Source organism: Esox lucius, chromosome 16 (genome assembly GCF_011004845.1).
Source record: "Esox lucius isolate fEsoLuc1 chromosome 16, fEsoLuc1.pri, whole genome shotgun sequence".
NCBI lineage: Eukaryota > Metazoa > Chordata > Actinopteri > Esociformes > Esocidae > Esox > Esox lucius.
In genome coordinates, this window is record NC_047584.1 from 26,022,056 (window position 1) to 26,032,939 (window position 10,884).

General features: G+C 40.7%; 1 protein-coding gene across 2 annotated transcripts; it reads right to left on the reverse strand.

Moving 5' to 3' along the window:
• Window positions 1–5,628: 5,628 nt before the first annotated feature.
• On the reverse strand, window positions 5,629–10,657 carry LOC105016452 (ankyrin repeat and SOCS box protein 9). Of its 2 annotated transcripts, XR_002197994.3 has the most exons (6): window positions 10,264–10,657; window positions 10,061–10,140; window positions 9,777–9,884; window positions 7,930–8,080; window positions 7,474–7,590; window positions 5,629–6,919 (listed from the first exon to the last, which is right to left on the reverse strand). XR_002197994.3 is itself a non-coding variant. In XM_010880321.4 (5 exons), exons 1-5 carry the CDS (start codon window positions 10,352–10,354, stop codon window positions 7,532–7,534), a joined length of 489 nt encoding a protein of 162 aa, XP_010878623.1. In that variant the 5' UTR covers window positions 10,355–10,657; the 3' UTR covers window positions 5,629–7,531. The 2 variants fall into 2 exon arrangements, 1 of the variants encoding a protein (XP_010878623.1); XM_010880321.4 differs by having other exon boundaries at window positions 5,629–7,590.
• Window positions 10,658–10,884: the final 227 nt, after the last annotated feature.

Below are 10,884 nucleotides of genomic sequence, written 5' to 3' on the forward strand. Positions count from 1 at the left end.
AACATGCACCTTTTGTTTAATAATATTGAAATTTGCTTACATGATGGTGTTTAAAAATATTTTCTGTCTAAACTAAATTAGAATATCTTTGAGGGGCACATATGAGGTGTTATTGAATAGCGTTGGAAGGCAGCAGTGTGCTGGGATGAGTGAGGTGCCATCTCCTAATGCAGTACTGTTGGAGATAACACTTCTGAAGCAGGCCGGACGCATTTCTCAGTTGACCCCTATTTCGCATCAACAGTCTTAGAGTTTCCATGATCCAAACTTGCCTCCCTCGCTTCTCTCTTTGATAAAAGCCTCATCAGTGCAGGGGTGTCTAATTGAAAACATAGCAGAGTGACCTCGCTAAACCTTTCACCGCTTACCCATTGGGAGCCTAGGGAGATCTCTGTCTGCACTGTCTCCCTCTGTTTGTTTTAATTTCCCATTGCTGGCAAACTAAAAATACCAAGCAATTACTGCGAGATGGCAGAACACAACTGTTGGGGCACAGTGAGAAGGGATATCTACAACAAGATCCAGTGCAGAGCAATCAGCCACACAGCTTCATGGAGCGGGACCACACCTCAAACATTTAGATGACACCATGCCATCGTAATAACACTGCAACATACCCTAAGGGATATTTTTCAACCTTCTGTGCAGAAAGCATTGCAGCTGGTCAGCTGTTGGTGGCTTATTGCATTTTTTTACCTCTGTAATGATATTATTGTCTGGTTATTGTTTGGTCTGTAGCTAGAGTGCTTTATGGCCTTTGTCATATTGGTTGGAGACTTTCCTTTTTCTTAATTTAGCCGATCATGCTCAGCTACACTACTTCCCGTTTCAGTGCTAGTTCTGTTTTGCCTCATTCACATGATCTGAGGTTTTGAACTCTGCTTTCCTTTCCCTTCTCCCTGCTTTCCTTTCCCTTCTCCCTGCTTTCCTTTCCCTTCTCCCTGCTTTCCTTTCCCTTCTCCCTGCTTTCCTTTCCCTTCTACCTGGTTTCTTGAGCCTTTTCCACGCGATCCAGAAACCTCTCCGCTTCTGTTTGTAATAGTCATTCGATCGTTTTAGAGAATGTGTGCACTGGGTGTAAAACCTGCGTTGTTTGCTTTCCCGGCTGTTTGGGGTGGTAAGTGCCCGTGCATTTAGCAGAAGGGCGAGGGCAAATGGAGTGCCGGTCTCTCTAGGGGCCTTTAGGTAAAAGCTTTAGCATCTGATGCAGGTGGGTAAGCTCTAAGTGCCGATATACCTCTGTTGGTACCTGACCAAGCCTCTGTCAGATTCCACTCCCAGACAGACTGATCCTGTTATGTAAGGTGGTCCTAAACCCAATGTGAGCATCCGTCCAGGTTCCATCCAAAGATGCATTTCTTTCACTCTTTGCAATTAGGAAGGTTGTTCATTAGATGTTCGAAGGTGTCTCTCCCACGTGACAGACAGACTCTTGATTTCCCAGATGCCACTAATTACATGGGTCAGATAGGTCTGCCTGGGCAGTCTCAGAAGTCAGGAAAGTCCTCTGCAACATTGATTTAACATTAGACACCAGTTAATCGAAGTACAGCTCAATGCATTTGGCTGACCTGATGTGCTCAATAGGTTTGAGGGTATAATGATTTATCTCAAGCAGCAAATTGAGAGAGGGGATCGATCAAGAGGTAATGAGTATTGTGAATTACTAGATTCCATGGATGTGGCTTAGCAACTGTTGCTATGTTATCACAAAGGAGGGACATTTTAGACGTTGAAGAGACTCGACGCGGCATAACAATGAGCTCAGGTACAGTGGATATAAAAAGTCTACACATCACAACGTGGCATTTTAACAGGGATGTAAAAGAATGAGACAAAGATAAATCATGTCAGAACTTTTTCCACCTTTAATGTGACCAATAACGTGAACAATTCAATTGAAAAACAGACTGAAATCTTTGAGGGGGAAAAATTAAAAACTTACAATAACCTGGTTGCATAAGTGTGCACACTCTTAAACTAATACTTTGTTGAAGCACCTTTAGATTTTTGCATGGCATTGCATATCTTGGCATGGCAATATTTGCCCACTCTTCTTTGCAAAAGCAGTCCAAATCTGTCAGATTGCAAAGGACATCTCCTGTGCACAGCCCTCTTCAGATCACCACACAGATGTTCAATTGGATTCAGGTCTGGGCTCTGGCTGGGCCATTCCAAAACGTTAATCTTCTTCTGGTGATGCCATGCTTTTGTTGATTTGGATGTGTGCTTTGGAAGGTGAACTTCATCTTCAGCTTTCTAATGGACGCCTGAAGGTTTTGTGACACAATTGCCTGGTATTTGGAACTGTTCATAATTCCCTCCACCATAACTAAGGCCCCGGTTCCAGCTGAAGAAAAACAGCCCCAATGCATGATGCTGCCACCATCATGCTTCACTGTGGGTATGGTGTTCTTTGGGTGATGTGCAGTGTTGTTTTTGCGCCAAACATACCTTTTGAAATCATGTCCAAAAAGTTCAACCTTAGTTTCATCAGACCATAACACATTTTCCCACTTGCTTTTGTTTTTGCAAACTTCTCATCTTTTCATCAATTTTGGAGGGACATCCAGTTCTTGGTAATGTCTCTGTTGTGCCATATTTTCTCCACTTGATGATGACTGTCTTCACTGTGTTCCATGGTATATCTAATGATTTGGAAATGATTTTGTACCCTTCTCCTGACTGATATCTTTCAACAATGAGATCCCTCTGATGCTTTCTGCAGACCATGGATTTTGCTCTGAGATGCAACTAAAAAAATGTCAGGAAACAGCTGAACTTTATTTGTGATTAATCAGAGTCACTTTAAATGATGGCAGGTGTGTAATGACTTCTATTTAACATGAGTTTGAATATGATTGGTTAATTCTGAACACAGCCACATCCCTAGTTATAAGAGGGTGTGCACACTTATGCAACCAGGTTATTGTAAGGTTTTTATTTTTCATTTTTCCCCCTCAAGATTTTTCAATTGAATTGTTCACATTATAGGTCACATTAAAAGTGAAAATGTTAAAAAAAAATCATTCTTTTACATCACAAAAACCTGGCATTTTAGCAGGGGTGTGTAAACTTTTTATATCCACTGTATGTGTGTAGAGTTTGAGCATAACCACAAAGGTAGAGGTTGAAAGTTCCCCTACTGCTTCTCAGCAAAGAAACATGGTCTTGTAATTCAGTGTTTCGCAAACCCTTTGTCAGGACCCTAAGCCATTCCGTGTCTTAGAGCGGGCTCACCTCAACCAACTTGTCAACCAACAATCAAGGCCTTGGCTGCTTGAATAAGGTAAGATAGTTTAGGGCTGCAGCAAAATTGTGAGGTGGTTTGGGGTTCCCCTATTGCAAGCTCCAGCTGGAAGCTGGGGGGGGGAGTGTTTGGAGGAGCGGGGTGACATGGGAGAACTTGAAAATCTGCCGCACTTTCCATGTGAGGTAAGTCAAACAATGTCGTCGAGGTCATGCCAAGGGCCTCTGGGACGGGGACAACGTGGAGCAGTCAACTGATGGAGTGGTCATGACTGAGTGAATTCTCCCCATTGACCTAGGGTAAAAAGCAGCTCCGACTAGTCAAGGTTGAGCTTGAGGTGGCGGGCCGACTTCCAAATAGACTGAGATCATTATTCTGTTGTAGATAGCTCTTTCTTCGATGATGAGGGTAACGTCCTATTTCCCCCTGGTGCTGTAATACTCCAAAGAATATGGGGGTAAAGTATTTGAACATTGCGTTGACGCGGGCTGTGAATCGTGTTTTACTACATTGAGAAGTTCTGCTTAAACAACCAAGCTTAATGGATTGTAAAACCCCAACCGTGTCGGCCAGGAAAAAAAATGACAGCATTTGAAAGCAGGGACATGGTATTATTAACCTCTGACTTTCTCTTCCTTTGTCAGGTCAGATTTCATCACAGGACCAAATGTGTTACTTTGTCAAAAGAACAACTGTTGCGAACTATCTGTTTTGGCTCCAAGCATATTACCTTACAGTGTCTTGACAGTGATGCACACAAGCTTCTACAGAGCTGTTTTACAGGTAAACTGTCCTGTAATTTTTTTATTAAAGTGATTCAATTGCTAATAAAAGCATGGAAATAGGAACATTGTCATTTATGGCTCTAAATTGTTGAGATAATAAAAATATCTAAATTGAAAACTATATTGAAATAATATAAATAAATCTCAGAAACCTGCACAGACTATCGGCGGCCCTAGATGTTCTAATGATGTATCTGCCCATTGATGGACTTTCAAGGGGAACTCTAGCGGCCATTCCTGACTTATGAGATGACACGTAAAGATCCCATGTTTTATACCAGCGCATGAAATATTATAAACTCCCAGGGTTCTAAATTTGCAAAACGGAGAGTTCAAAAGTACCAAAAAAAATTCTCTATTCAAAAATGTGTTTTATGTAGTTCCACCTTAGATTTATATGAAAAATTAGTGTTAGTTTTTTCTGCTTCAACACTACGTATATCTTCATCGACTGTTTCTCTGTCCTAGGTTACTAAATCCTTTGACTTGGCCTGTGGAGTGGCAGCCAGGCCTCTAATTGTAGTTAGACAGACCCAGTGAGGTCATGGTAAAGTGACCCCAGCAGGAGGGTGGGTGGGTGTAGGCCTGGATTGAAGATGACAGTAGGTGGCCTTTACCATATCACATTATAAATGAAACCTTCTATGAAGCTGCATTTTATAAATGAAATAAAGAAAATTGTGGTCATTACATTTTGTTTTGGAATAAAATAATGCATTTCTTTTTAAACTGAGTATACTTTTCAAAGCTACAGTAAACTTACAGTTTGTCTGTTTACAGATTACACTTGTTACTAAATAGTAACCACCCAACTGTATTTTAAGTTATTGCTGGTCAGAAAGGTCAACTGCCATCTTGCATTTTGGACCAGGTTGCTTAGTAAATTATTTTGCCCACTGAGCTTGTCTAACTTGTTTCATTCATTTATTGCATCAAAATGATAATCATTTTACTCTTACATCCTCGAAGGTGAAAAGAAAGTGTTGTTGGGTTAGAAATGCAAATGCCTATTTTTGGTCCCAATCTGCCCTCTGGGGAATTGAATGAGAACATATTACTAGGCTGCATGAGTCTGGAATTCTAGTCAAGGGCCCAGATTTGAAAATTTTGAATAGTAGGTATTAGAGATGGATCTTTCATTGCACTACATTTGCCCTTTGTTTCAGCGTCTTCTCAGTGATCTCTCTAGGGTTATGAGGGATAATACGGTGGACTGGACAAAAGCAACAGAAGGCAATCTGACCGTGTCACCTCTCATAGGACCTACACTACTGTATTTCCCCCATCCATCCATTTCCCCTCAAGTAATTGGCTGTAGTTTGTTTTAATTGTCCTGAATCATGGCGCAGCGTGCTTGATTGTATGCTGATTGGGAGGAGAACAGAACAGCTTGAGTCTAATCTTGCTATGACATATTTATTCAGGAGTAATGTCTTTGTTTTGTTTTTCAGTGTGTGTTTGTGTGTGTGTGTTAATGTATTTATCTGTGAATTTCAATTAATCATGTAGCCATTTCTGTTTATCAACATGTGTATTCAAGAACATCCTTTGAGCCTATATAATTTAGATTATTTGGCATTCATTTAGTAAACATTCATGATTGCACATTCATTTATTCATGGGGCATATAATGTAAAGTTCTTATATTTCATGTGTAAAAATCTGATCATACACCTAATACAATTAAATTTATCAGAATAAATAATTCAGTGTTGAACGCCTCTTTTCACATATTCTGGTGTTAGTGCGCCACCTACTGACTGAAAATAGAAATGTATCCATAGCAGAAAACAGGAAATATTTTCATGGATCTAGATTATAGATCTGATTGGAAGAATATATATAGTTTCAGTTCTGCTGTGCATACCCTTCAACATATGCCAACACAATATAAATAGTAAGAACAAATGACCTTTTCATAAACACAAACAAATATACTATGTTAAAATTCCAAGTATCCAACAGAATTCAAACCAACCAATGTGTATCATGAATATCATTATTTTAACCGGTGGGATTAAATCTACATTTCTTCTAGTCCACAAAGGAGATCCACAGGGTTACATTTTGGGTTATATACTATTCACTCTGTATGTTAATGTAATCTGTATCTTTGTGAGAAATTGTACAAATCATTTTTATGCTGATGACAGTACTATACACTACAGTTCCCTCTCTCCAACATGCTGTTGCACACCTGCACTTTTCCAACTGTCACAAAACTCCCTCAGGGATTGCAGGTCGGTACTAAATGCAGGTACATAAATAAGTATATGCTGTTTTCTAGGTCACAGAATCCGAGTTTTGGAAGACTCCTAAATTACTACCCTGGGTAAAACTGCTTTTCAATATTTTTTTCATTGTCTCATTTGCATTTTGTATGTTTTCACGGTTGAAATACAGGTCTCAGCTGGGATAAAAAAAATTGGTCTTAGTTGATTCCTCCGTTTAAATAAAGGTCAAATAAAACATGTATGGGACTAGCTCTCACCTCTGTGATCCAAATGTTTCTCCACAGGGCTGTTAAAAGAGACCAGGACTCAGTCAAACCTTTATGGTAGAAAGACAGGAGCCACTCCTGAGTAAATGGTATATCTCACGTGAAAGACTGAGAGCATGAGGAAAAATATTCTCTGATCAAACTGTCAGACTCGAATGTCAAGCACTATGTCTGGCTGATGCTAGGTACACCTCATCACCTGCATGATACCATTCCTAAGCTGAAGCATCATGCTATGTGGCTGCTTCTCAGTGGCAGTGACTGGGAGACTGGTCAGAATTGAACGGAGGATGAACAGTCTTCGGGACTTGAAACCCACTGAACATCTGTAGGGAGACCTTTATTTACCAACACCCCATCCGGTCTGATAGAGCTCGTCAGGATCTATAAGGAAGAATGGGAGAACATGCCCAAATCCAGGTGTGCAAAGCTGGTAGAGGGATATCCAAGAAGATTCAAAGCTGTGATCGCTGCCAAAGGTGCTTTTACAAAGTGCTGAATAAATGGTGTGAAAACTTTCTAAATGATTTGAAAAAAAATCCAATTAATTGGCACACATTTTTTTTTTTATATGCTTTTGCTTGTCTATTATGGGGTATTGTGCCTAGATTGATGGCAAAAAAGAAATACATGTAATAAATTATAAATAACGTCTATAACACAACAGTATGTGGAACATGTGAAGGGCCCCTGAATCCTTTCTGAAGGCCCTGCATATTTTGCTATATTTAAACAGGGCTCATCTGTAAAAGAGACTATTGGTCTGATCATGACTCTCTGTTACAGTAATGGTTGAATAAAAGGCCCTATACTACAGGCCAAGTCGAAACTACACATTAAAGCACACTTGCCAAAGTCTAGACCGGATTATACCTGTTTAGATTCTGTACATCCCTTTTGCAAGATAACAACAAACTGAGAAGAATGTATTTTCATACCGAGCTAAATTAATGCTCTCACTCTGCTCCGATGCCAACCGCTGTAGGCAGTGTAGTGTCAAGCTTGATCCTGGTTTGCCCCGTGATGAACCAGAGACAAGATGCACTCTGGGTGACCTGAACAGAGATTTTAAGGAGTACAGAACCTTGTGAGATATGCTTTGATACATCACATGCTTAGCATTACAAAAGTGAACAATGGGTCCTGTGTGTATAAAAAGGGAAGATGACAGGATGTTTTCTTATACTTTAATTTGAAAAAATGTGTTTGCTACTTTCACTTAATCAGAGTTGAGTCATACTCCCTTCATAACGCTACTTTCTCCAGCATTTCATTAAACAGAGATTTTCCTTTTTACTACTTTGGCACAAACCACTGTCTTCAGTGAATTCACGTGGCTTCGGCTGATGCGCCACACAAGACCTAAGTCCATCCTTAAGAATGTGACTCCCGACCTTTGGCGGCAGCCTGGTGGGTGGGGGAGGCCGACAGACCGGAGCCCTGTTGTGAAGCTCCATGCTGGAGGAGCAGATTCACACAAGCGGCGTGGCCCCGGGCAGAGGCCTCCGACAAGGGAGTGGTCCGCTGCAATGTTGTCACGTCTACCTGGTACCGCAGAGGGAAGACATCGACATGAACTCATCAGCTTTCAGCCTACTTGCCTCATCTTACATCCAATATCTGAATCCCTGTGCCAACCTACTGAAACCAATCGAGCTAATAGCCCGCTGCGAACAGCTTTTCGCTGTCTTGCGCGCAACCTCCTCAAATTCATTTAAATAGCTCAGAGTTGCAGAATTCACGCTACAGACCGATTATGAAGACATACAAAACTGTCTCCCAAACATAAATCGTGCCCGGATAAGCACTCTGTAATTAATTAAGCAGGCTAGTTGGGATGGATAGTTCAGTTAGATATCACACAGTCAATTGATCACTTATTTTGGTAGCTATTCTGTCTGTGCCATTACCTTGTCAACAAGCCCTGCTCCAGGATGAAATGACTGAGGGGAAATTTTTTTAATCAACTAGGAGGCATATCTTATACCATCATATACCATTTGCAGTGTTTATGGGGAAACAAAACTGGGGCACTGATTCTATCTGGAGGGGCAATGCCCGTCCTTTTTTTTTACCAGGTAAGTATGCTAAGAACACATTTTTATTCATGGCAATGACCTGGGAGCCATGAGGATTAACTGTCTTGCTCCGAGAACAGAGCTCCTGTTTTTTTCACCTTGTCGGCTTGGGGATAAGAAGCAGTGACCTTTCGTTTCAACATGCTTGACCACTAGGCTGTCTTGTCATCCCATTTGCACCTTACCTGTGGGACACCATGAATGCAGCCCTCATCAGGACTGTCAACACCCACTGCTTTTAGCATGTTTCTCTATCCAGTGAGGTTGAATTTCCGAGTCTAGCTTAGGCAAATAATGTTCAACAGCTCTCTAAGCAACTTGCATCGCTGTCAAATAACAATACCCTGGTGTATTGAGGCAAACATGTTTCTTCTGGGGCCTCATAGAGCGGTCAGCTATCAGCCATGTACGGAATCTACAATCTATAATGAATTATACTGAATTGTAATGTATTTGGCTCTGTGGTGTTCACTTAGAGAGGCATCTATAGGCTGTTTACACATATTTTAGGGCAAACTGAGGTGTGTGAAAACCCGAAATACATTGGGTCAATTTGACCTTTTAATTTTTCTTTAAACTTTTCTTTTAATTATTTAACATTTTGTGTTCAATGTTTTTTTTGAGATTTTAGAAGTTATCTATCATTACGTTGACTTAACTCTTGATTTTTTGCACAATGTTTTATGCTCACTGTTTTGACAACATAAAAGCATTTATCATTTTGATGTTTTGCTTGAGGATATAAGCATTTTAAATTTAAATTGCTATGGATAGCCTTCCCTAGTTTAACACCTATATATATAATGTAAATAGCGTTTTTTTGTTTTCACTTAAACAACATAAATGTTGACAATTCAAAAGTTACACTCTGATTCTGTTGCTTTTGAACACGCAATGTTACCCTCACAATGCGTAAGGTTGAGTTCAACAGTAGGGGCATTGTTGTCTACAGATTTGTGCTAATAGTGTGAAAGAAGCTAGGAATGTCTGTGGTTAATTGACAAATTACTTCTTAGACACATAATATACCCTCGATACTGGGTGTTTTGTTCTTTTTTAAATGATGAATAATCATGTGAATAAACACACATACACTTTTGTGTTGGTGTGAATCTTAAAATCTGCCACAATCAAAGATGTGTGTAGTGAAATTCCTTACTCACATTTGCCCCATTTTCTATAAGCAACCTGGCACAGGCGGTGTGTCCCTGCACACAGGCTGCGTAAAGGGGAGTAACTCTGTCCAGAGTGGAGAGGTTGACACACATTCCCTATGAAAATAATTGACAAATAAACATTAGTGACTATACTGACAGAAGTTACTGACAGTTGTTATTTCATGAACAGACATATCTCATATCAATTTCCCCATATGCAGCACACAAGGTGCCAATAATGTGCTGGGGTCCTGACCGGTCAGTGTTACTGTGGCAGGTGCCCCCCTCACCTGATTTATCAGTCTTCTCAGTGTTAGAAACTTTCCACTGTAGGCAGCATCATGAATGGGAGACCAATCTGACTCAATATCTTACAAGAAAAGAACAACAACACTCATAGGATCCTTCACAGTCTCATACACTGGTCATCCGAACCATTGTCCCCCAATGGAAACGAATAATGTCTGGCATCAAGCAGCCTACATCTACTCACCACTCATCAACGGATTTGAGAAAAAAACAACAGATCCATTCTGGGATGCATTGTTTCCCTGATCCTCTCTGTGTCCTGGAGCTTGTGTCATTGTTTACCCAGAGACTTCAAAAATCAGAGGGCATACTGGTAGCGTCTCGCACTAACACTTTTGCAACTTCCCCAAGTGGACTGTGGCCTGTCACTGTTACTGGTTCCTCAACTATTTTGTTACGGTTCGTTTGTTTCGGGCTTGGCCTAGGTCCCAACTCTGAGTTGCCAGGCAGGGAGTTTGACTGCATTGTTTGGCTGGTTTGTACACTTTAGAAACAACGGTGAGGCAGACCGAGCCTGTTAAAGCCTGTTAAGCATGTCTGTAATTTGACACTGTCATCACAGACAGTCTACGCCCTACAACTAGGTCAGGGGCGAGGGAAGGGGGTACTGTGGCAACGAAAGATAGAGGCGGAGGAAGACAGTTGGAAGTGGACAGCAGAGAGAGTTGGGGCAGGGAAGATAAATACTTTAGGAGACAGATGAGCTGGTGAGGTAAACCACTGTTAACATAATAACTATCAATAACAGTAGTAATATATGTTAATTGTACCACGTCAATTTGGTTCCTTAATTATGTAAAGTATG